Source organism: Tyto alba, unplaced genomic scaffold, assembly GCF_018691265.1.
Source record: "Tyto alba isolate M040663 unplaced genomic scaffold, T.alba_DEE_v4.0 Super-Scaffold_14, whole genome shotgun sequence".
NCBI classification, from domain to species: Eukaryota; Metazoa; Chordata; class Aves; order Strigiformes; family Tytonidae; genus Tyto; species Tyto alba.
In genome coordinates, this window is record NW_024881276.1 from 53,510,481 (window position 1) to 53,536,973 (window position 26,493).

General features: G+C 46.0%; 2 protein-coding genes across 2 annotated transcripts; both read left to right on the plus strand.

The window, feature by feature from the left end:
• The first annotated feature begins 289 nt into the window (after nucleotides 1–289).
• ILDR1 (immunoglobulin like domain containing receptor 1) lies at nucleotides 290–19,206 on the plus strand. Its single transcript, XM_042789063.1, has 8 exons — nucleotides 290–383; nucleotides 3,345–3,515; nucleotides 5,712–5,861; nucleotides 6,599–6,718; nucleotides 6,882–7,028; nucleotides 11,284–11,415; nucleotides 13,194–14,002; nucleotides 15,046–19,206. The coding sequence occupies exons 1-8, from the start codon at nucleotides 329–331 to the stop codon at nucleotides 15,085–15,087; spliced, it is 1,626 nt and encodes a 541-aa protein (XP_042644997.1). The 5' UTR covers nucleotides 290–328; the 3' UTR covers nucleotides 15,088–19,206.
• Nucleotides 19,207–20,737: 1,531 nt separating this feature from the next.
• Nucleotides 20,738–23,953, plus strand: LOC104365608 (apovitellenin-1). The gene is made up of 4 exons (XM_033005320.2): nucleotides 20,738–20,750; nucleotides 22,204–22,302; nucleotides 22,699–22,858; nucleotides 23,515–23,953. The coding sequence occupies exons 2-4, from the start codon at nucleotides 22,242–22,244 to the stop codon at nucleotides 23,612–23,614; spliced, it is 321 nt and encodes a 106-aa protein (XP_032861211.1). The 5' UTR covers nucleotides 20,738–20,750; nucleotides 22,204–22,241; the 3' UTR covers nucleotides 23,615–23,953.
• Nucleotides 23,954–26,493: the final 2,540 nt, after the last annotated feature.

The window sequence follows — 26,493 nt, forward strand, 5'->3', positions numbered from 1 at the left end:
TTTCCCAGGCGGCAGAGCTCAGGCGAAACTTCCTGTCTCTGTCCGTATCTTCACCTACACACACCTGTGCGCACCTTTTTTTTCTAGATATACATAATCCTTTTTTTTTAAAAAAAAAAAAAACAGCTTCCGAAGCTGGTGGCTGGCATTCTGTCTGGCTTGGCGGGGGGAGGAAGGGGGGCGTACGCGCCGCGGAGGGAGGGGACTGTGGCCGGCGGCAGCGCCCGGCCCTGGGACAGGTGCCACGGGAAGGGGAGGGCCCGTGGGCGCGGCGGGGTGGCCCGGCGCGGCGTCCGCGAGCGAGCGGGCGGGCGGAGGAGGCCGCGCCATGGCTCCGTGCGGGAGCTGCCGGTGGGCGCTGCTGCTGGCCTGGCTGCCGGCCGGTGAGTGGGGCCGCGCCCGGGTCCCGGCCTCCGCCGTCCCACGGGTGACCCGCCCCTGTGGCACAGGGGGGCCAGGGCACGGGAGGCGCCCTCGGGTTTTACCTGGGGTTAACGTGGGGGGGGGGGGGGGGGGGGCGGCGGCGGCCCCGCGGCGGGGGGAAGGGGTGGCCTTGGCCCGCGGAGCGCTGTTCCCCGCCCTTGGTGTCCTTCCCCGCCGGGCAGATGAGCGAGGCTCTCCCGAGCTCGGCGCCAAAGCCACGCGGAGAGGAGTTTCGTTACCCCACAGGTGCGGCGGGCAGCCGCTCTCCTAGGAGGAAGTGGCCGCCAGCTTCCTGGCAGCCTCCCAGTATCGGTCGTGGGCGGCCGGCTTGGTTCGGACTTGAGCACCGGCTACAAACGTGGAGGGGTTCCCCTTTGGCTTGTTGCAAGCGCCCACCCCAGCCTGCGGTGCTAGCTCAGCGGCCCCAGCCTCATCGGGGATCTGGTGTAGCTGCGGCGCTTCCGAGCCTGCTCGGTACTTGGCTGTATGGAGAGTAGGAGCTTGCCTCCATGTCCGCAGGCGGCCTTCAGCAAATAGAGTCCTTTCAGCCTAGCTTTGCAGGTTGCCTGGCAGCTTCTTTCTTGTAGGAAATCTAATGATCATTTTGCTTCTTGGATGCCTGGGTCATTGCTGATGATTTAGCTTTAAATACCCAGGTTCAGTTTTTAAGAGAACTGGTAAAAGAAGCCAAAAAAAAAAAAAAGAATGGAGGTGTGCTTGTTGATTGTCTTGCTTGGCAGCTGCATTCCTGCATGATGTTCTGGCTAAAACTTGGCTTCACTGGCTCTGAAGGTTCATGTCTTCAAGGCGAAGCCACAGGCCTGAGGTTGGTAGTGTCCAGGTTTGTTCCTTCCAACTAGGATAAGAAGGATAGCCGCATGCAGTGGAGTAACATGGTCCAAGTTTAGGAACTGGCCTTAATTTCACAACTTGTCAGTTTTCTTGGAGAAGGTTAGTATGAAATATCAGATGTGTAGGGACATCCAACTGGCCTCTGGTGGGAACAGTAGGTTTTTTACCTCTTTAAAAAATAAGGAATTTCTCTTTCAACTCTGACTCTTTTGCAGGACAGAGGTAATGAGAAAGGATCCCTTTCATAAAGGGCTTTGGTTTCTGTGCGTGAAAAGCATGTGGTGATTTTGAGTATTTCTTCTTACCTGAGAGATGCTGCTGTAGGAGACTCATGGAAAATTGTTCTGTTTCCATGAGCCTCAGCATGTCGGAATTCATTTGGTTGACAATGAGATCAAGGTGTTACCAATCCTGAGAGTTTAGATTTTGGGTTTGTTTCTTGTGATTTCCCGCGGTAAAATCCTGTGGGTCAGCTGCTTCACAATGAAAGCTGAAACAAGATGTGTGGAAGTACAGTGATCTTAAATAAGAGCAACTGTAACTACCTGTCACCAGTCCAGACTTTGCTTTGCTACAGTGTTGTAAAAACTAGAGGTCCTTGTTTTTGCTAGGGTTTGCACAGCTGCTGATATTTCTGCGTTTAAGTGCATGTGTATATTTTATTTTTCAGAAAAGCCTTGGAATCAGAGTTTACCCTGGTCCTCTTTGTGTGGTATTTTTAATGCAAATTAGTTCGCTCTGCCTGTGCTTTGAGTTGGCTGACCAGGAGTCTGTTTCAAACCAGAAACTGAGCAGGAGCTGCATTGACAGTACCCTACTGCAGAATTACTTGTTGAAGCAGCATTGCACCTCTGCAGTATGTTTTCCACTGGGTGGAAATTGGGTGAGGTCTCACTAGCCTGGAGCATAATGTGTAGGTGCAGCATAAGAGGACACTGAAAGAATGATTCTTACAGTTGTGATCCAGATGTTACTACATAGTCCCTTGTTCCCTTGCTTTCATCCTGAAAACATGAAGTAGAGGGAAAGTCTTTGAATATGTAATAAAAATCCAGTGGTGGTTCACGGAGACCCTTTCAGCAGATACATTCCAAGCCTCCCCCCTTTCCTTCCCTCCTTTCCTGCTGTCGTGCTCCCCAGTTGAGAAACAACTGGCATGGCACTGCAACCGCTGCTGCCCTGTTCTCTGGGGTGTATTCCAGACAGGGCATCCCACACTCGCTCCGCACTGTTTGTATTCCCTTATCAAAGGCAACTGGTGATAACTTCACTATTGTTAATGACAAGCACAGCTTACTGTATTATCAAAGTTTAAATAAGATAGAGATGTCTCTGCAGTGTGGCTAAAATAAAGCATAGCTTATGAGAAACTTTTTAAAACATTCCTCGGTGGATGCACCTGTTTGGATAGAAAATGCTGTGGAAGTTGTTTCAGGTGGGTTCTAAACATACATAGCAATAGCTTAATTAAAAAAAAGAAAAAAAGGGTAATTGATGTGTGCTGTTCTGAAGTGGCAATAAATACATTGAGTTTCACTATGATGCTACATCCCAAAAGTTGTATTGTCTTAGTCCTGGTCACCACTAGATAACATTCTGATGACTCTTAGCGAGACCTTGATAAAATTAATTTGGTGTTTAAATGTGAACGGATGGTGCTGCAGAACATTTCTGGTTAGGATGACAAACCACGGCAGTCCCATCCTGTGTGCTTCTGGGCCCATCAAATTATCTCCCTCAGTTTGGAGGAACAGTTTCCCCATGCAGAAGGAGAAGACAGAATAATGTGCTACATAATGACTATTAATGGTTGCTTTGAGAAGGTAGTTCAGTCCATAAGGCAGGCCAATGCAGCTGGCTGAAGCTGCCTTTTGTCAGAGAAAGATGGGACTCGTGCTAACCAGGGTTTGTAACGCTGGATGGCTTCACCAGAGGGCTGGTGAGGTCCGTAGGTGCAGTCCTGGGTGAGGCCAAGGGAGATGTACTTCAGTTGTTGGTCTGAGAGAGTGAAAGTTGTGATGCAATGTCTGTTCCTGGGGGCTGACTGCCTTCTGTGTTCTTGCTTGCAGGTTGCCTCTCCCTCCTGGTGACAGTGCAGGATGTTGAGCGTTATACCACTTTATTTGCCACTGTCGTCCTCAAGTGTGACTACAGCACCTCAGCTCAGCTGCAGGATGTGGTGGTGACCTGGCGTTTCAAGTCCTTCTGCAAGGACCCCATCTTTGACTACTACTCAGTCTGTAAGTCTCAGGCTTGTCCTCCAAGGAATCCCTCTTCGAATGGAAAGGAAGGGGAAGGTAGACTTACTGGGTAATACAGGCTTTTGACCTCTTCCTGCCCGCAAACCAGGTTGGGTGGTGGTATTTCCCTGCGCTCCAAGAAAAAACAGGTCATGTCTGTGATTTACTTTGCAGTGTCAAGGCTTTATGATACGATGTTATAGAAATCCCAGCCAAAGCAGCTCATTTGTCCTCCTTGTCATCAACTCCAAAGGCAGAGAGGCTCAGCCATGTTTGACACATGTCAATCTTGGCAGCCCCTTCTTATGCTTCAGCATGTTTGAAAGTGATGGCCCTGCAACAAGTGGACTTTATGATTCCACAGGGGACCCCATGGTTGGAGCTAGTTTCTTACTGATTTTAGGAAGTAGAAGAAACATGTGCATTTTGGAGGGCAGAAAGACTTCTAAGTAGTAATATTTAGTACTGGTGGCAGCACTTCATGTACAGATATTCTGGCATGTGCAGCCTTAATTCAGTAGTGTTTAAGATAGTACGCAAACTGCATCCTGGGGTGCCTCAAACACAGTATTACCAGCTGGTCAAAAGAAGTGATGATCCCACTGTATTTAGAATTAGTGCAGCCTCAACCTGAGTATTGTGTGCAGTTCTGGGTCCCACAATTTAAGAAGGACATGAAGATGCTTGAGTGTGCCCAGAGGAGGGCAACGAAGCTGGTGGAAGGGCTGGAAGGCATGTCCTGTGAGGAGCAGCTGAGGACTTTGGGATTGTCTAGTTTGGAGGGAAGGATCTGCGGGGTGATCTCATTGCTCTCTGCAGCTTCCTGAGGAAGGGAAGTGGAGAGGGGGGTGCTGAGCATTTTTCCCTGGGATCCAGCAATAGGACACGTGGGACTGGTTCACAGCTGCACCAGGGGAGGTTCAGACTGGACATTAGGCAGCGTTTCTTTACTGAGAGGGTGGTCAGGTGCTGTCACAGGCTTCCCAGAGAGGTGGTCGATGCTCCAAGCCTGTCAGTGCTTAAGAGGCATTTGGACAATGTCCTTGATAATACGCTTTAACTTTTAGTCAGTCCTGAAGTGGTCAGGCAGTTGGACTAGATGACCATTGTAGGTCCCTTCCAACTGAACTATTCTGTTCTGTTCTCTTCTCTTCTCTATAAACCCTGCAGTATGATTAAGTGGGCCAAACTTAGCTTAACTGCACACTTAAGACTGAGCTCAGAGTGGGAAGCCTGGACTTGTTCGGTGTCTTGGTGCCCAAGTTCTACTTTATGCAGTCTGGATGGGTTAGGCAGGCATGTTACCAAGTGCTCTACAGCCTAGTCTACAAGCAGGTGGGTTTCTGCCTCTGCTGATCCCAGCACAATGTGAGTGCTTTGTGTCCAGGCTCAAGCCAATAGCCCCCAACAGGGACAGAAAGCATGAAGGTCACGGTGGTTACTTAGCTGGGTCTGGTCTTCAAGATCTATTATAGATACAGCAATGGTGGAACTTCTGACAAGCTTTGTCCTCTCCTCTCTTCATTGCAAGCCCTTTACAGACAGTGCTGACTGTGTCAGTTGTCTCTCCACATCTAGGCTCCCAAATACATGGTAATTCAATGTTAGTTTGTATTGAGTCTGTCATAAGAGCATTGCACAGAAGTTGCCTCTAGTCCTTCATTAGTTCTGTTAGGTGCCTCTACACATAATCCTTATCTGGAATCAGATTTTCTGTCGCTATGAGCTCCACAATATCTAATGGGATACAGGAGGGAAAGGGAAACAATCCCTACAGCAGTTCATGTACATCTAGAGATTTTGTTTGGTAAATAAACACACTTTTGTTTTAGTTCCGGTACTCCTGGGAGTTTTATGACTTTTTTTCCTTGAAGTTTATCTTCGTACTGGGAGCTGCCCTCCAGCCTAACACCATTAGCTTCTTTATAGTGTTGTTCTTTCGGTTGTGAGTACAGGAGGCGTCTCCTCTGCAGTTCCTGCATTCTGAAAATCTCTGCCATTCCTGTCACTCTAACTCTCTTTGCTTTTGAGTACTCCAAAGCAATTTGTCCTTGCTGGTTTGAAGCCATGCTTTGTATTACTAAACCAAAGCAAATGCACACATTCATTCAAGAGTTTCTCTGCTGCTCACAAGGGGTTAGAAATTGGTCCTTTGAAATAACTTTTGGCATCTTATTTGATGATGTGTGTTTGTAGCATACCAGGCTGGTTTAGCTCTTGGCCAGGACCCATCTGATGACTGCAATGACAGCCAGCGAAGGGTGCGCATTGTCATCCAGAAGTATGGGCAGAAGGAGCCTGTGCTGGGTATTGACTACCAGCAACGAAAGATCACCATTCAGAACCGTAAGTGACCTGAGCTCCCAGGCAGGCAGTGAACTCCGTAACTATCCAATATCTGGATCTACTAAGTGAAGGGAAGCATAGACATGGCTAATGTCTTCTGGAGCTTACATAGTCTGTGAGTTGGCAATGGAGTAAGAGCTGTGAAGGGCCCTGCCCTCAGCTGGCCTGAGGATGTTGGAGGCACTTCAAGCTAAGGCTGAGCTGAGGGTGCCTGAGCATTTTGCTGAAGAGCACAAAAGTAAGCTGAGGAGCCCAGAGGCTAGAAAACAGTTTGTTTTTCTAAGAAGGACTGCATAATTGTCCAGGTGTATTATATGCTCCCTGCTGTCTCTCAAGCAATGGCTGTTGCTCCTGCCAGAAGAGTTATTGGGATGGCTGGCCTAACAGGGACAGTGATCTATCTGTGTTCCAAAACCAGTAGGGCTGGCAGTTGGCAGCAGCCAGTATCTGTTAACATCCATCACCCAGCAGCATGCTGGTTGTTTGACCCCACACAGTACTAGTCCCGCTTCTGAGTAGCATTGCCTTCCAGCAACAGAAAGAAAGAAGGAATTGGCAGATAATGCTGTTTACAGGAGTTCTCAGTGGACTCAAATGGGATTGTCTGAAGGTGACGGCTTGGGAAGAGGGGAGCTGCAGTACTAGTGTGTGTCACCTGCAGGCAGAGGGCCCTCTTAGAATGGGGCCTGAAGGTAGTGTCTGTCAGGCCCGCTAACTTCTCACTCCTGCTCCCACAGGGGCAGACCTTGTCATCAGTGAGGTCATGTGGTGGGACCATGGCGTGTACTACTGCGCTGTGGAAGCACCAGGAGATACCTCAGGTGATGCGGACAAAGAAGTTAAGCTGATTGTTCTCCGTAAGTGCCTGTGGTTTGTTGCTTGGGTGGCAGATAGCTCCTCCTGTTCTCTTCTTCCACCCCCCCTTCCCACATAAGATGTCTCCAGCAGTGGGGGGGTGCTCAGTAACTTACTATACCCAGGTACATCAGGATCCTCTTTTTCTCTTCATTTTTTCCACAGACTGGCTCACAGTACTTCTCATTGTTCTCGGTGGTCTTCTCCTCCTTCTGCTGATTGGAGTGTGCTGGTGCCAGTGCTGCCCTCAGTATTGCTGCTGCCACGTCCCATGTGTCTGCTGCCCGACTCAGTGCTGCTGTAATGAGGAAGGTGAGATTCAAGCAAATGTGTGTCCATTCATGGCTTCTGTCAAGACAAAAGCTTGACTGGGAGTTGCTGAGCTCCACTTTCTCCCTCCAGTTCGTCATCCATACAGACTGAGACATTTCTTTGTCCAGTGTGACCCCTGTGACCACCTTACCTGAGTTTAGAGGAAGGGAGCTAGGATACATGGAGCCCATCTTGCTCCTCTGTGTCCTACTTTCAGAAATTCCCTTTCACTCACACCTTGCTACCAACTTCTCTCGTGTCATCCAGGGCACGATCGGCTCCCATGTATGAGTAGCTCAGGTCTTTTCTTCCTTGTCTTGTGGTTCATATGCCTGTGCATGAGAGCTGCTCCTTCCACAATGAAAAGGTTTTGTTTGTTTTTCTTTGTGGAAGGAAGTGAGGAGAAAGAAAGGAGAAAGATGGTTTCTCTTCGTGGTCAGCCATGCCAATGCATTCTGAGGTTTTGAGGGTCAAGAGAAGCTTTGTTGTATGTTGTTTTTAGCGGTGATAGAGATTCTGCATCCAGACCCTGTTCTCTTAATAAAGCCACCATTTGAAGTTTGGCTGCTAAAGTCATAAAACCTCTGTGCTCCTCTAACTGAAACTTAGCAGCAATACAAGATGGACTAGCCCCCCTGCAGCTTACACAATCTGACAGAAACAAAATGGAACAAATACACTTATTTATCACTGAAATCACCAGATTCTTCCCCAGATGCTACAAGGAGAGAATTTATGAACAAGGAGCTGTGTTTCTGCTTTCCCTTTACCTGCAAAAGTGCTATTTGATATACCTTGGGTGTTAGTAAACTGTGAGAGTTTTAGATTTAAGCTTAATTTGCTTAGCCCTTGCAAAGAGTGAACAGAGCATCCCTCTTACTGCTAAAACTGAAACACTTTCTTGGGGCTTTACAGGCTGTCAAGTAAAATGTGTAGTGTTGAGTAGGCTATAAAAATTTGGCAGAAAAGTTAGTTTCCATGAAGGGAGAGAGAGGTGACGGAGATGAAAGACTCACACCTCCAGACTTCCTAGTTCTCATCAAAATAGGGATTCAGAATATGTGTGAGCTCCTTTTTGTTTTTCTGTGCTGTAGGAGATGATGGCACACTCCAGACTGCTGCTGTCTTTCCTGCCTCCTGTTGAGGATAGGTAGGAGGGATTCTTTCAGAGTTCCCTAAACCTCTCCCTGCTTATGAGAAGAAGGTACAGACAAGTCCAGCCTCCTCGACTGGCTGCTGGATTCTGTGGTTGTAATTTCCATCCCAGCTGCCTGCCCACTTTATCTACTTTGCAAGTGATTCTCATGCCTGCTCCCCTCCTCTAGCGTACCTTCACTTCATCCTGCCTCTGACTTACTTTTTTGCATTCCAAGAAATGAACTGGAGGCCTTAAAAACCACAAGAAGACAGATACAGGGGGCATATTAAAAAAACAGTCCTGAGGAATTACAGTTCTATACAGCTGAAGAGAAGGCAGAAATCCTTAACTAAGTCTTAGGAGTGACAGAGCCGAGCCCAGTATGTGTGATTTCTTCCCAAATATTGGCCACTAGAGGGTAGCCTAGATCTGCAGAACAGTCAGATACCATTGAGGCATAATAATTCTGGGTGTTTTAAGTCAGGTCGTTAACCAACATGATTTTGTACCTAGTAATAAAACAAGTGCATTGTTTGAGTAATTCAGAATTGATGTACAGAAATATTAAACATGTTCCAGGAGCAAGCCAATTACATTCTCCATGGAAAGTTCTGAGAAAAGCCCACCAGGGTAAATATACGTATGACCTCCTTCTGTTCCTATTAGTTCCTTTTATACTGTGGACAACTTCTACTAATGAATTGGTGCAAAATAGGATATACTGGCACCTGGCTCTGACTAGGTTGGAAAATATTTTTTTTTTAATAATTGGATAATTGGCCCAGCAGCTGTAAAGTCTGTCAAAGGTAAAGAACAACCTTTCTCAGCAGGGAGTAAGTGGAGGGAACAACACAACATTCTGCTAAAGTTTTATAGCAGGCATGAATTTTGGAATTAGGGTGAATCTGACCTTCCTCAGATAAATATGTTTTCTTTAAAAAGAGATCAGTAACTTTACTTCCATTTTGCAGATGAGGAACCAGAATATATATTGGGTTCAAACTGAAAGACAAAGTATCTGGGGAAGAATGAGAGGGTGAAGGAAGTCCAAGTGTAATTCTGCATTTGTTCAGCTGTAGGGAGAGATCAGAGAATTGCAGGGACAGGATGACTTTGGTCCTAGTGACTGCCTTCATACCCTAAGGAGGGGAGCCCTAAGTAAGTGTGCCCACAGCTGCTGGGCCTTTCACTCCTCAGGCAAAGACTATGGTCAAAAACTTAGGGATGCACACTCAGCACATTCTAGGACATTCTCAAGGTGATAACTGGAGGAATGGAAGAGGAAGAGATAAGGCCTTTCTCTTCTTTTTATCCTTTTTTATTTTTCCTTTCTCTCCTTCTCCAAGTTTGAAACCTAAACTGGAGGAAAATCTCTTGGTGAAAAAAAAAAGAAGCAAGTTTGACGTAAAAAGCTTGACAGCTGCTACCTCAGGCCACACAGCTTTGAAGAAAAATCAGAGTATTAGAATTAAAAACCCTGAAGTTTCCAGCTTTGTAGTTCATTCTGGTTGGAGCCAGGCTAGGGAGTGGGAGGGAGTTTGGTGTAGAGAACAAAATGGAGCTGCATGAACTTTGGGGAGAGGGGAGGATGTATTGAGACGCATAGTCAGTCCTTGTTTTGCTGCAAGTGGTGCTCTGTATAAATTCAGTGAAACAGCTAAAGGAGGACATGTTTAATAACTGGGGTGAAATGGAGAGCTCAGTCCCAAAGAGCGTGCAGTCTAAATGCTACCTGCTGCAGATGAACTCAGGGGACAGAATTGGAGCTTAGCTGTAGCCTGGTTTCTTAAAGAAACAAAGCTTGTGCAGTTAACTTGCCTGTCTGTCCCCTATCTCTTTCCCTCCAATAGCTTTTAATTTCATCAGCCAACTTCAGCCAGATTTATCAGTGAGGGTAAAAGTCTCAAAGGCAGTTATGTTCCTGTCTCCTGAACTGTATAGCCAGGAATGTTTTGTTTATACCTGACCAGAGAAGAGGCTGCAGTAAAAGCCTGCCACTTCTGAAACTCCAGAGAAGCCACGTAAGAGAAATTTTGCAAAGGCCCTATTGCAGAAAAGGCTTCACCCAGTAATGACAGACGAACCATGCAGAGTCAGGCTTTGTAAGGTCTGGGACTTGCAGAATTTACTTGCTTGTACACTGAAGTTTTGATTGTCTGTGGTAGCAGGAGTAAGTTTCTGTAAGATGTTTTTGGTATTCCCAAAAAAGAAGCAGCAATGAGCGATGGTTTTGAAGATGGGGATGATGGTAAGGTGGTCTGTGTAGAGGAGGTGAGATGGAAGCACTGAAAAAAGTGAAGTGGAATTGGAGCCTGACCCCACGAGTAGGGGTCTGGAGTTAGCAGTGGTGGAAAAACTGAGGGAGAGAAATTTCCACTGAGTTTGCTCTTTTGGCACTCTGGATGTTGTTGTTGAGAACAGGAAATCTGGTTTGTTCACCAGTTTGACCACACTGTCCTAAGTGATTTAATTTTAGCAGTCATGCTGAGGTAAATTATGGGGAGAGACAACAAGAGTGATTGAAAGACTAGAAAGGGAGAAACTGGACAGTGCATCTCAAGTGCCCTGTTTGTGGAACAGAGAGGAAATGATGGAATATGGTTTGGAAAATATGATCTGACAGAGCCCACATGAAGGTGGCAAAAAAAGATCTCATTTAGCTGTAAATCAAAGCTAAAAGGGGAAAGGAACAATGACGAGCTGAAAAAGTTTTAAGAGAGAAAACAGTGTGGTATGCCTTGCTGTATGAAACATTATTTCCCACCTTTCTGCACCTGTACTCATAACAACAGGGCAGGTAGAAGTCTTGCATTTGGTTATGTGCTGTGTACTTAATCATAGTGCCATTTGTTCCCAGTTGCTGGAACTGTACCTGGAATGTCAGGCTATAATCCTTTTCTTCTGTTCTAGGTATCTTTTTGAAACAGTAAAACTTTGTTTTGGAATTTCCTGTGCTCTGTTTACCTTTGTCATAGGGTAGAGAGAGTTTTTCGTTCTGTGAATTTTCCTATATCTGTTCACATCCAGAGGCAACAGTATATCAAGCAAAACGGTACGTGGTCTGCAAGCTGTGCTCTCTGGATAGCTGCTGTAAGATGTCATCATCTTGTTTTACAGTACTGGAACGGCATCGGTTCATGAAGCAGGCTCAGGCACTTGCACCTTGGATGTCACCCAACATGTTCTATGGAGGTGGCGACAGGAACTCTCAACTTTCCTCTTACCAGCTGAACCCTCTACTGCAACAAGGTGAGACCATAGGCATCATATTAGAGGGAAATCAGGATAAGAAACAGGTAACTTCTCAGGGAGGTTCATCAGTGAGGCTTTACCCTCTCAACTACAAAGAGAGAAAGATGCTCCTAGCATGACTGCATGTCCTAGCATGGCAGCTCTGCTACATCTGCAGCGTTCTACAGACTTGCCTGAGTGGATAAATACATCCTATCCATTTTAAGTGTCTTGCTGGGCTCATTGCTGGGTTTAGTAGTTTAATGCTAACTAAGGTATATCTGTGCTACACCCCAGTGACTGCAGGGTAAATATTTCCAGCTTATCTCACTTCATTTGCTAGAGAGGGTACTGTCTCTTTGTTCTGCAGCGCTGGTCACGGTCAACTCCTTATAGCCAAAATTGACATGACAAGTGAGGTGCAATTTGTTTGAGCTCTTATCAAACGTCTAGTCTTCAAATGATTAAGGGCAAACTGTATTCTGTGCAATAGATCTAGCCTGCATGCAGCAAAAACTGAAGAACTCTTTAATGAGCCAGGAAGAATTTTCCAGTTGTTCTGCCTCAAAATCACTTGTACTAGTGGTATTTATTTGGAACTTTAATGGAGGAGGGAGGATGGAGTCTCTGAAGTCCTAGAGAAATAAATAATAAAATAACTTATTACCAGTAATATTATTTAATCACCCAGTGAAAATAGGGGAATTCAACATAATGACTTGTCAAATAAATATAACATGGGTTTTACCTGAAATTAACTTTTCATCACCATACAGGAATCACAGAGTTACTCTACGTCTGATGAATCTTAACTGTTGTTTGAAGAAATAGTTTGCAAACATCTTAAATGCAAGATTCAAGATGTTTGAGTATATACTACTTTAGCTAGCTAGTTAATTCTACAGTTACCATTTTTTCTACCCAGGGCATGAGTTCTCCTTAGGAAGTTCTGGTGACAGAGCAACCACAATTTAAGACAAAATACACTGAGTCTTCTCAAAGAAATCCATGTGCATGCTGACAGAAAATGACCAAAGTTCTTCAGGCAGTTTCCTCGCCTGTGTTTTCAGTCCTTGAATCTCTTGTGCTTAAGTTTCCCTTAAATTTGTTTCAGGTCAGCTTTTTAGAGACGCTGGGTAAAAGGGATTTCTGAGGTCATCTAGTTCTACCTCTGGCTCAAAGCAGGACTGTCACCAACCTCAGTCACATTAGCTGTGGCTTTGTCCAGCAAGTCTTGGAAACCTGCAAGTATAGAGATTCCATGACTTCTTTTAATAACTGTTCCAGTGAAGTTCCAGTGTCCTAGTGAAGAAACCTTTACATTGGCTGTTTATATCTATACATACATGTGTGTGTCTATGTGTGCATATATATAAAAAACTATTTTTCTTTTGCAGTATTGGTTCCTATTTCTTCCAGTTCAGTGAGATACAAGAGGGAACATTATGAACTTTCTCTAATATGATTTTTTAAAAATAAAATTTGGTATCAGTGCTGTAGGAAAAAACCGTCCCTCTAAGTACATAAACTATATTTCCAGGCGTGCTGGATGACTTTGATTCTTAGCTCTGTGCTGCCCAAAAACCAGATCATGCTGCAACTTACCACTCTTTGCACCTTGCCTTGTGTGGTCTGGATGTGCTGGTTGTCGTGCTGGAGACTCGCGCGGCTCGCAGTGAGGAGGAACAGGAGAAGAGAGGCTCAAAAGGGACTCAGCCGGAATTGTTAGTGCAGAAGGGCCCTCTCTTTATTATTTCCTCTTGACTTGCTGCATTCTCTTGTGCTTTTATCCTTAGATGTGTCTCTGCAGAACAGTCTTCCGCTGGTGCAGCCACAGGCTCAGCTTTACCCTAATAAGGGTGTTTTGGACTATCTGGAGGCTGAAATCCAAAACATTAACACGTCACAGCTCCGGCCACACTCCCACCAGCGGCAGGCTGTGCAGCCCAGCTTGCTGTCCTCCCTGGGCTCCGAGATCGTGCCACCTCCTCCAGCTGATCACATCTCCTCCCTCCATGGGAGCAACAACTCCTCACGGCCGCAGAGAGCTGCCCATACCCCCAGACCCTGGGACTCTGCAGCAGAGGACAGGAGAGAAAACCGGAGGTGGCCGTTGCCTTCCAGCGGGGATTCTCATTCCAGCTATAGTCGGGAGCCCTGGGACAGGCAGCGAGAGGACCATCCTCAGAGGCAGAGGACAGGGGGCTACAATGGCAGGCCCCAGCATTCCCGACGGGATGCGTCACCCCCACGCCAGGCTGAGAGGGGCAAGAGCAGTAGCAGCAGCTGCAGTTTCTATCCAGACGAAGTCAAGGAACGCTCCAGCCACCATCATGGCTGGAGACAGGAGCCCGCAGGGAGGCGAGACTACCAGCACCATACCAGGAGGAGCAATAACTCAGGTCAGCGGCGGCACAGCTACTCTCCCCCTTCTCGCCGGGGGTCGTGGAGCTCCTCAGAAGAGCAAGTCCGACTGCCAGCGACAAACCGCAGGCGGCGGCACCAGACTCGGGAATGGCCAGAAGATAAACCCCCCAGTTATCGCTCCTTAGAAATCATCCCAGGTCAGGACAAGAAGCAAAAAGGCAGCGCAGGGCTACGCTCGGTGAGTCAGCTGCCTTTTTGCTTTCCCATCTAAGGGAAGAGGTGGGTTTTGGCGAGTGAGAGTGAATGTTTGTTACTTTCTGCAGTTGTCTTTCAGACAAAGGGGGAGGAACACTGGGTGCCCTGCGCAGCTTGGTTATGAAGAACCCACTGGGTTCCCTGCCTTCAGACATGTGTAGGCTGTAGCGTGTTCAGGGACAAAGTGAGCAGCCCAGTAAGGTCCCCTATCACATCCCACATTGGGTGACATGCTATACTTCCTCACTCCTGCTCCCACCTAGAGGCATTTGGGGCTCTATGTATGTGTTGGTGTTAGAATGGCTGTTCTCCTGGCCCTGCCTGGGGAAAAAGCACTTCCAGAGTAAGCTGCAGTACTGAGCATCCCTCTGCATCCCTCTCTGGTGCTGGTTTACTTCTAATTTCTTTTAACATGATTCTCCTGTTATCGATCTCCAACATTTAATTTTTATAGTATCTTGGTGATATTTTTAAGATGGTTCATATGGGAAAGCATCCAGGTAAGATGCCTAAAGCTACATGAAATAGGCTTTAAGATCATGAGTGGCTATACTGGTGAGAAATGTATGATCCTCCAGGCCAGGTGGAAGCGGATGGCTTGCTTGTTGGGACTCTTGAGAACTGAACATGCATTATATGGGTGGCAAACAGCTATTGTTCACAGCTCATCTTGTCAGTTTATACTGGGACTAGATTTCAGGTAGCAACTTGAGTGTGACAGTTTCATATCAAATTGCTAGTCTCCAAGTTAGTGTATTCCCCCTTAAAAAATGAAGGTTTTTAAAATAAAAAATGTTAAGTGTCCCTTTTCACATACATGCAGAATTTTACCAGGTGGGAGTCTTCTCAGAGGGCTGTATTTTGCACATTACCATTTTCCCTTCAGAGTTTTGGAAGGAAGTGCCGTTCTAGTCCCAGCTGGGATGTGTGCATGTATGAGGGGTTTATGGTGCTCAGAGCAGGATTGAAGACATATGATTTCCATTCATCCTTCCTTGTTCCTGAATCTTTTATTTTCTTTTGCAGGACAGAGGAAGTTCCCACAGTGGAAGAAGCATAGTCATTTAGTGCCAGTACTGAAAGAACTGAGATTCCCACTGGACTGTCTTAGCTGTTCTACTATGTAGGTTGGGATGGCTCCTTTTGATTGAACAGGCAACCAGCAAAAAAAAACAGATGAAGCAGCTTCCCTTTAGACTTACAACTCTGAAGAATCTATGCCTAGTGCCCATGAAAGCAATACATAACCCATTTTTTTTCTTGCTGTGATTTGAAAACTCATGTTTGTGATGGGCTGTGGTCCGTTGAAAACGTTATATTGGAAACAGCAGATTTTTTCAGTAAGTGGTATATTCCCAATCTTTAAAGAGAGATACCAGGTGTCTTTGTTAGGCGCCCTGGCACTGCAAGGATCACAGTCTGTAGAATACTGGTCCTTTACACACCAGTTACTGGAGAGGGATTTCAGTGATCACAGAGTTGTAAAGTCACAGGACACTAGAATAATTTAGGTTGGAAGAGGCCTCTGGAGGTCATCTGATCCGGTCCCCTGGGAGTTTGGTGTAGTGAGGCACAGCATGTCCTTTCTAAGGCCCTTTGTGCTTCAGAATGTGTAATGTTTCCTGCTTCTGCCTGGCTGCTAGCCTAGTTGGGGCAGTTGCTTCATTTTGTCCCCAGTAAGCCTTTCTCCCAAACAGAAGGATCACAGTGTTGGAAGGATGTTTGACTGCCTTAGTAAGGGCTCACTAGCTCAGCTGCAAATTGTCAGCTTATCTACCCAATACTGACTGAAACAATCTTCCCTACTTTAAGGCTAGACCTTAGTGCCTTAAAAGATACTTGTTCTAGCCTTTCACCCAGCCTTGATTTATTTGTGAACTTAAAGGACTAAATTTACAGAGTTTGACCATCCCTACAGGGACTGAGAAAGGTATAACTGCTGTCCCTCATACCACGGACCAGAATTTCCTTCAACTCTAGGAAGCATGGCTTTGGTGGATATATCTCTCCTAAGCCATGTACTCTTTTCTATGCATTTTGTATTCTCCCTTTGCTGTCTGTGCCATGTATCATATACATGGGATGGGATAAAGGACTCTGAAGAAATCTCACAGTTACCATTTTTACTATTGTCTCATTTCTCACCTTGCAACTAGAACACAGAATTTCTCTATGCTCTGAGACCAGTTGCTAAGGAGAATAACTTGCCATTTCTCCTTGATGTGATACATCCACTGTTTTCATTTAAAATGTGCTGGAAAAGGGATGTTCTCTGGATAATGGCTGCTTCCATGGAAAACTGGCTTGCCAAAGGCATTTCTTGGATTCAAGAGACTCAACTGTTGTCGAGGAGCTTTTGGAGCATCTTTTGAATTATTTTGTAACCCAGAGGCACTGGAGATTGGCCCGTATCAATGACTGTATTGCCTAGCTTATTTCCCAGCCCATGCCACGTGGGACAATTGCTACTATTTGTTCTTTAATGTCCTAATTACTGATGTGCTTATGTCTTTCCTTGGAAGACTGACTTGGGATTCACTTTGCCCACCTCCTTTTTTTCTTTTCTTTGGACAATGATGGACATCACACTTGGAGCGAATGCTCCTAGCTGGATATCCGATGCAGTTGCTGGTTGACCAAAGGCTACTACAGAGAGTGCTTGTTTTCCTACAGTTTCTTGGCTGACTGTTTATTTCTAATTCCTGTGTATGGAGATAAAGGAGGACCCACAGGCTTCTCTGACTGATTTCATTCCAGAAATGGAGGCCTGGTTTTTGAAGACAGAGGGGCTGTTCACTAGCAGTTGATGGCTAGCATAAAAGAGAGCTGAAGGACTAACTCAAAAGTCTGAATTCAAGAAAGGAACGCTATATTAAGGGTAGTCCTTGTCTGCATTAGACCCAAACTGTGAATAATGTGAACTGACCTGTGAGTTACATCTGAAATACAGGGAATTAAGTATGTTTGCAGAATTTGCGAAGCCAGTATCACTTCTGAATCTGGTTCTCAGCCACTGGCTGCAAATAATTTTTATTGTTGTTTAACGACAAGCTGAGGATTTTATACACCCTGTCTTCTATGATGGGCTAGTGTTTTTATTAGTTAAGAGGAGTTTATCGTGACTACAGTGACAGAAAATAATATGGGGCTCCTTCTTCCAAAACTAGCATCCAGTTTTGACTTTAGCATTGCCCTCTGGCAACTTTTAGCAGATACTCAGGGCCCTGCAGAATCTACACTTGGAAACTGAATTGGTGGCTTGAAATTTGACTTTATGCTTCCAAGTAGATCCGTCATGCAGGACAACTTCTTCCTGTCATCTCAGTTCAGCCCAAACGTCCAGGTTTCAGGGTAGGGCTGCCCCTTTCTCCATCAAGAGTAGAAGCTATTGAGACAGGTGAGATCCCGAGATGGTAGCATGGGAAAGAGTTCATTTTCCTTCGCATTCAAGTGTGTAGAAGCCAACATGCGTCCAGCAAGTTTTCCGAAGACCGAGATGCCTCTCACACAGCAAGAAAAACCAGATGCCTCTGTGTGACAGTAGCAACTGTCAAAGCTTGCTGTTGCAGTGTGAGCACACTAACTGCAGAGGCTGTGCTTTTTTTATCTAAATCCTATGAAGGAGCCCTCCATCTTTATTTGTTCCTCTAGTCCCCATAATTGACCTAGGGTGACTAATTGTAGATTGTGTGAACACAATTTGTGCTGTGTGAAGTCTAAAGAGTTTTATCTTTATCATACTTGAGCTCCTCTTCAGTCATTTTGTTCATAATTGTAGAAACATTAAACAAAACACTTCAGGGAAAATTGATTGTATCTCAGACTTAATTTTATAACTTCTTAAATTGTGACAGAAGTAGCTTAGGTTATCCAGCAGGGAAGAAGAAATGGTACCAGGTTTACTGGTCCACAGACCAGTGCAAATCATAGAACACTAGTTGGTGGGCTGTGAAATAATGACAAAGGAAATCTATATATGCGTGTTTTACAACTGCAAGCAGACAGAAAAGAAGGAAATAGGCTCTGCTTTGAATGCTTATTTCTGGTTTTAATTGGCTATAAATGAAAGCTGTTGTGACAGCACTGCACAATACTATATGGACTCTTTTTTTTTTTCCAGTAAGATTACAGGGTCTTCGACTTTTTAAAAGAGAGAGAGAATGGAGCAGCTCAAATACTGCACACTGAAAGAAGTAACAGTAGGAAATAGCCTAGCCTTATTCTTTTTACATTGCAATTTATTCATGCTTAATTTTTCAGCCATTCCAAATAGCTGATGTTCACATGTCAGCCCATTTGCGATGAAAAAAAGTTGAATATATTTCACATATGAGAGTTATTGCTATTCTAGACTTTTGTTCTTCCTGTCATGCAGAGGAAGGAATATACTTTATCCCCAAGAATAAATTTTCTGTCTCAGATAAAGTGCCTTGATAGCCACTGGAGTTACCCTAATTTAAAATAATACTGTAATGAGTAAGTGACCATGCCACATGGGGCAGATAAGGATGCCTGTGCTGCTCCTGTCAGATGCTTTCTACCTCAGACCAGAGATTCATAAGAGACATCAAAAAATAATGTAATTTTTCTTTGATTAAGAAAGGACTTGCAGTATCTGGCTTTCTTGCTTATTTGCAGAGCACCCTGCCATTCCAGAATGCCGTTCCAGGAATGGAGGGCAAGGGCTGCTTCTTGTGCAATCATTGATCTGGTCTTGGCAAGTGCCTCTTTGGCAGTAGAAAGTGCTGAAATGCCCAGTTGCTATCTCTGGGATTGTATTCATGACAGCACTAGCTAAAGTTAGGCTAACTTTGGAGGGGTGGAAAGTTGCCTTGTGTGATAACCACCACAATGCAAAGCTCTTCAGCAGTACATATTACTACATAGGGTAGCTAAGTCCCCTCTGTGTTACTACCTCCAGCTGCACATCAGTTTAAAAGACCCACTTAATATGGTTAGAGCCTTCCATTTGTCGACCTGGCATAAGAGAAAGATGACACTTGAGGTTATATTAAACTAACCCGCACAAGTAATGACTGCTCATTGCTATTTCTGCTAAGTTTAATGCCTATAATGTGCTCTGTGCTGGTCTTCTGAATATTATTCCAGCTGTAAAAGCAGATAGTAGATGTGTAGATTCTTTTCAATGACTGTCAAATGAATAATTAAAATATAAGAGAACTTTCAGCCAGTTGCTCTTGTGTATTCTTCCTAGACCATAAATTGCTTTTTAGTGTTTGCACCAGAAGTGGAACTGAAAATTCTCTGTTCTTACTTCTGGAATTAACCTTGTTATATGTTAGTAAGAATTTTCTCTTGTTATTTTTTGGACAAAATGCAAAATGGTTGGCTTGTATGGGGGATTTTTTTTTTTTGTTCTTCTTATTTTGGGAGACTTTTTTTTGGGAGACTGCACACCTCATTTACGCCTCATATCCTCCTCACTCCCCTTTGCTAATGCCCTTTGCAGCTCCGTGCTGCAGCCTTTCTGTCTCTTCCCCCTACCCCTCAGTGGTTGCACGTGCCAAACACAGATGTCTGGCCTGACCGGAGACCCAAGGGGCACTTGGAACTTGAGGTATGGGAAAACACACCCTGCAGTGGCGATGCAGACACCTTCTGGCTGGGACCAGGTCCCTAGGGAGCCTGGGGAGAAGTTATCGTGGAATCAGAGAATGGTTCGGGTTGGAAGGGACCTTTAAAGATCATCTCATCTGCCCTGACCCTACCTTGGGCAGGGACATCTTACACTAGATCAGGTTGCACAAAGCCCTGTCCAACCTGACCTTGAACACTTGCAATGATAGGGTGTCCACAGCTTCTCTGGGCAAACTGTTCCAGTGTCTCACCACCCTCATCATAAAGAATTCTTCCTTATATCCAATCTAAATCTACCCTCTTTCAGTTTAAAATCATTTCCCCTTGTCTTGTCACTACAGGCCTTGGTCCTTGTCTTTCTTCTAAGCCCGTTTTAAGTATTGAAAGGCTGCAGTAAGGTCTCCCTGGAGCCTTTTCCTCTCCAGGCTGAAAAACCACAATTCTTTCAGCATTTCTTGACAGGAGAGGTGTTCCACCCCTCTGATCATTTTTTTGTGGCACTCTGGACCTGCTCTAACAGGTCCAAGTCTTGGGCTGAGGCCCCCAGAGCTGGATGTTTCCCCTGGGTAAGTTTTGACAGCTGGCTCAGATGTATGCCCATCTTGTCAGCCCGTGCAAAAAGATGGGGGCGTGGGGAAAGAAGAAATGCGAAAGGGATGCACACTTACCTCTGTGCACCATTTGTTGGAAATGGAGGGTGAAAAACCAAGGGGTATAATAGCCGCGAGTAAGTCCCAACTGTCAGAGCAGTGAGGTTACAGCACAGGCCTTCCCACAGGGACTCTAGCTACTAGCTACTGTTAATGTGGAATTTGGTCAACTTATGAAAGGGGTCTCTATGACATGCTAGCCTGGAAAAGTGGGGGACTCGGTGACCCAGGAGCTGCCTTCCACGTCTCTCAGGCTCAGGTCAGACTGACCCTCCATTACCAAATCTCAATAACAGGTCCAGAGTCCTCCACAGCTTCTTGCCTGTCCCACTAAGCTGGATGTGCTTGCAAAAGAGCAAACGGGGATACAAAGCAGGACCTTTGACCCCTTCCTATCACTATATTAGCTCTGCATAAATGCTGATGTCTCAGATGAGCATCTACCTCAGCTTCAGCTGGAGAAAGAGAGAGAAGGCAGGACAGGTAAGAGCTGAACTCTCTGTTCTGGGTGGTATGGACTTTGTGACTGGTATATCTAGGACATGGAGAAGTGGAGGTGGTCTTCTATTTTGCCCAGTTCCTTATTGCAAACCAATGTGTGAGCCCTTCTCACGCTCCATAGCCAGGAACATTGCTGAAATGGAGGAGGGTGGGAGTGCTTGAGGTCACCTGGATCAAAGCTGAGCGATGGATGCTCCATAAAACACTCATAGGAGGGTCAAGCCCATGGTAGGGATTGTGGAGTTTCAGTGCTGGAAGAGACATTACCTTTGCCCAGCTGCCTTCACCACAGGGACTACAGGCTCTAAAATGGGTAAGATCACCTCTTCATGCTCTTTGGAAACAAATTTATACCTTTTGCCTACAGAGGGAGAAACTGGCTCTAGGATTAAAAATCAAGGAAGGGTGATAACAGAGCAACTGCTGCTGGTCAGCAAATGTCTAGTGAATGGAGTGGTAGCTTTTGGAGGTAATCTGTGCACAGAAGGAAATAAAAATGGATGGAACTTTCCTGACTGTGGGATAAGAAGGAGCATTGACTTGTAGCTACATGTCACAGGATCTAGCAAGGCATTCACATGCAATGGACTTGCAGCCTTTTTTGCAATTGCAATTCCTAACGCTGCAATGTTTTCTTCATGTTGCTCTAATTGATGCAACGCTCTAATTCAGGGCATAAATCAATTTTAACTTCTAAACACGTTTTTAAATGCAGTGTGTTTGAAAAGCTTGTTTAGATGTAATGTCATCTTTTCGATGTACCAAGTACCAAATTTTCAAGAGTTCCTTCAATTCTGATATTTTTAATAGGCAAAATAAAGGAGATTGGATGACGCTAAAGTTTGCACTTACTCCCTTTTGAGAACTTGTTCTGCCTGGGCTACTATCTGCTTCATTAATCCCAACGTGAAAAAGACAAGAGAACCTAGTTGTGTCTTTCCTCAACTAGAGCAAGACAAAATATTCAGATCACCGAGTCACTAAGAGGATCATTGTATGTGATATGCTCACTAGCACAACGTTCTTTAGAGCAATTTACCAAAATAAAATCAAACAAAAAAATCCCACATTATGAATTTTTCCATTGTACTTATGTGTGGAGGAAACCTATTCTGACCTCTGCCAGTTCTAGTGGTTTGCTCATGTGCTGAAACAAGGAATATTAACTCTCATATAAAGGAAGCAGCTTTAACTCTCACATATTCCTCGGAGCTCTGAAAGCTATCATTCATTGTGGATATTTGTGATTACACAAATAAAAGGACATTTTCATTTTTATACTATCGTTTCCTCACTTCTTCAGAGGAAATGCACCGTGATCTTTCCTGTTTTCTTCTTCATTTATTGGCTAGGTTTGTTGCAAAATTCTGATGTTTAAGTGACATGTTTTATTTCTCTGAAAACAAACAAATATGTTGTATGCTGATTCCCGCAGGTCTCTTAGTGGAGAGAGCGGGACTGGTACCGCAAACCATGCTGCAGTCCAGGGCACTGGTGATAGCTCTGATTCTGCTCCTTAGCACCACTGTCCCCGGTAAGTCTCACAAGCTTTTCTGTCTGCCTGAGACAAGGCTCAGCTCTAAGGGGTTCTCACTTGCCTTAGAGCAGCCTAACCCATCCATAAAATAGGACTGAAACCGAATAACACAGTTCAAGACCATGAATATATTGTGCTTGGCAGCGTGAAACAAATCAGTAGGGGCCTGGCATGAATATTGTCCATATCTGCTTCAAATACTCTGCCATGTGAGGCAGATGACCTAGATGCCCAAAAATGAGGGATGAGGTGCTGCTCAATGCTGCTAGTACAAATTTTGGGGTAGGCTCTGAATCTCAGAATTTCGAGTCTCTTCCCACTGCATCTGGGGGAAGATACCAGAGACACAAGTGACTGGAGAAGCCTCATGGTTTTTTGCCTCCTCTTTCTCAGAAGTGCACTCAAAGTCCATCTTTGAGAAAGACCGTCGTGACTGGTTGGTCGTCCCCGATGCAATTGCAGCCTATATCTATGAAACTGTGAACAAGGTGTCCCCTAAAGTTGGTCAGTTCTTGGTGGATGCTGCCCAGACTCCAGCAGTTGTTGCAACCAGGTACGGAAAGATCCTCTACGTTAACACTGCAAAAGCCATGGGCAAAAAGGGAGAGGGAGGAGTGGGAGAAAGAAGATTAATCAAGTATCTATGTGGGGAGACCCAATGGGAAACGAATCCGCAACCAAAGCCTGATCTGACTACAGTGGGAGCAGGGTGGGACAATATGGTTTCACGTGAAAGTGCAAGCTGTTCCCAGGGATGCACATTGAAAATTGCAATGCTTGTGGGGATAGCAGGTGCTGCTCTTTATACGTGGGTAGTGAGGGAGGGGGTCTCTGGCTGGTGGGGGATCAGCCCACCTGCAAGGGTGCTGCAGTGCTGTCTGTGAGGGGCTGAGTAGTGAGGGTGCCAGGAAATACCGCTGTCACTCAATGCAAATCACAGAATTGACTCTGTGAATACATATTCCTCAAAGCAGCAGAATGAGTTTCCTCCCAAAAGGAAAAGCATGATGACCCTAGAGATACAGTTTCATGTAACTCATGGCAAACACATACTGCCTATTCCTGTCTTCTGAGGAAAGTCCCTCTCGGACTTCTGAGGAGCTTTGCACCCTCAGTGACAGGCAGCGTGGTGACTACAGCAGACAGAGATTACCCTCACATACCTCACACGTAGGTGTATCTTACCACATACACTGTCATCTCCCACAGGAACTTCCTCATCAGAGAAACAACTAAACTCACTATACTGGCCGAGCAGCTGATGGAAAAAATAAAGAACCTGTGGTACACAAGAGTCCTAGGCTACTAGCCAGATGAAGACAAGTCAGTGTTTCCTCATGTGAGTTGGTAACACCCTGCAGTGTCTTCTTTCCCCCTGCCCCTACTATGGACCAAGATCAGTCAATAAGACAGAATCGATGCTCCTCTTAATGCCACTAGAGGGAACCTTTCTTCGAAGACCAAAGGATGGAAGGCATCTGCTGAACTCTCCCCCCCGAAAAAAAAAAAACCAGCAGCTGGGCATGGGGAAGGCAATGAGATTGTAGAGCTCTTATGTAGCCAAATCCTGAAAATTAATTCCTCCTGAATGGCTTGGCCATTGCGCCTCTAATAATAAAAAAAAAAAAAATGTTGGTTGTTACACTTCCTTAAGTTTCCTGTTTGTATTGACTGTTACAAAATCACATCCACTTTGGCATTCCATTCTGCTGGGAATGTCCCAGTGATTCACAAGAAGTTGTTGCAGGCAATGGTAACCAACCCTGACCGTTCAGGTCCTGTTTGGGCGGAGGGGGCACTACTAGAGCATCTTTCAGGGTAGCCACAACATGGAAACCATAACCTCACATCAGGGAAGACCATGAAATTTAAGTCCTACTGACTGTGCTCCTTGGTTAGGTAAGAAGCAAGTAGATGCACCTGTGTCAAGTGTCTAAAAGTTGTTTAGGAAAACAAGTGCCAGTAAAATGAACTGTTCATTATTATGAGCAGGACTTTGAAAGTATGTTTCAACAGCCAACCAGTGAGGCTACAGAATAGCCTTTCCAAAGGAGAAACAAGGGGGAAAATTTCTCACTATCCTCAGGATGGAAGGTGATCGGTCTGTGAGAGGGGCACCTATGCCCAGAACTGCCTGTGAAGAACTGGCATGTCCTTGTGACCCCTATGTAACTGCCTCATCTCAGATGCCCACTTTGGATAAAGAAATCCACCTACTTTATCATTAAGCCAGAAGAAACAAGTAGGCAGTTAATCACAGTGGGAGACTGAGGCAGAGGCTAAACCAAAACCCTGGTAGCCTGAGGTCGAGGAGTCAGAGGCACATGGGCAGAGCTACTGCTTAGGAGGGAGAGCATCACTACAACTGGCAAAAGGAGATTTGCCTAATAACTGCAAAGCAACACCACTATCTCTTAAGGCACATCTCCATTTACTTTCCCCTCATTGGGGTCTTAAACCTAAAACTTTGTTCTGCTTCAGCATTACCCTTAACTATCTGTCAGGGCCTGAGAGCACCAGTAACAGCCCTCACCTGGGACCCTCATCCACACACCCTGCCTATGAACCCAGGAGCCACATCTAAGCTCAGGCTCTGGGCACCCAGACCTGTGGATGCTCCCTTCTGTCTTGGCTTGCTGGTGGGTTTTCTTGCACGGATGCTGGACCTACCTTGTATGTAGTCTCATTTTATCCTTGGCTGTGCTTCCTGGATGGACCTTGGACCTATGCTGTACCCTTGTCTTCAGTTCTGCCTACTGCTGTCCTGAGTGGGCTCCCTGGTACAGCTGAAGGACCCTGTCACAGTTACTAGTGACTTTGCACTGAATATGTGCAAAGCATCTGACACTGTCCCACATGACATCCTTGTCTCTAAATCAGAGAGACATGGATTTGATGGATGGAACACTCGGAGGATAAATTGCCTGGATGGTCACATTCAGAGAGTTGCGGTCAATGGCTCAATGTCCAAGTGGAGAGCAGTGATGAGTGACATTCTTCAGAGGTCGGTGTTGGGACCCGCACTGTTTAACATCTTTGTTGGCAACACGGACAGCGGCATTGAGTGCACCCTCAGCAAGCCTGCTGATGACACCAAGCTGTGTGGTGCGGTCAACAGGCTGGAGGGAAGGGATGACATCCAGAGAGACCTGGACAGGCTGGAGAGGTGGGCCCAGGCAAACCTCATGGAGTTCAACAAGGCCAAGTGCAAGGTCCTGCACATGGGTCAGGGCAATCCCAGGCACAAGTACAGGCTGGGTGAGGAGTGGACTGAGAGCAGCCCCAAGGAGAAGGACTTGGGGGTATCAGTGGATGGAAAACTGACTGTGAGCCAGCAATGTGTGCTCACAGCCCAGAAAGCCAACCGTGTCCTGGGCTGCATCAACAGAAGTGTGGCCAGCAGGTCGAGGGAGGGGATTCTCCCCCTCTACTCTGCTCTAATGAGACCCCCCCTGCAGTGCTGTGTCCAGCTCTGGGCCCCCAACATAAGAAGGACATGGACCTGCTCGAGTGGGTCCAGAGGAGGCCACAAAGATGATCGGGGGGCTGGAGCACCTCCCCTGTGAGGCCAGGCTGAGAGAGTTGGGGTTGTTCAGCCTGGAGAAGAGAAGGGTCCGGAGAGACCTTATAGCGGCCTGCCAGTGCTCACAGGGGGCTACAGGGAAGGTGGGGAGGGACTCTTTGTCAGGGGGTTGTAGTGATAGGATGAAGGGTAATGGTTTTAAACTAAAAGAAGGTAGATTTAGATATAAGGAAGAAATTATTTGCTATGAGGGTGGTGAGGCACTAGAAAACAGGTTGCCCAGAGCAGCTGTGGCTGCCCCCTCCCTGGAAGGGTTCAAGGCCGGGTTGGACGGGGCTGGGAGCACCCTGGGCTGGGGGAAGGTGTCCCTGCCCATGGCAGATCTTTAAGGTCCCTTCTGACCCAAACCATTCTACGATGTTACCTCGCCTCTGCTTGGGTACAGTGCGACTGTGCCCTGGCTGGAGGCAGCACTACCTGCACTGTGGTCTCTGCTACCTCCTGGCTTGTCCTCCCTTTAGGAACATCGGAGCTCTTGCTGCTCCCTGACACTATTTCTAGATTGTCAGGCAATCAACAATTGAGTGGGGGAAGCAGGAAAAGCGGAAAAGCCCAAGGAGGAACTGGAAGATGTCAGTCTTTGGGTCTTCCCATTGAAGTGTGCA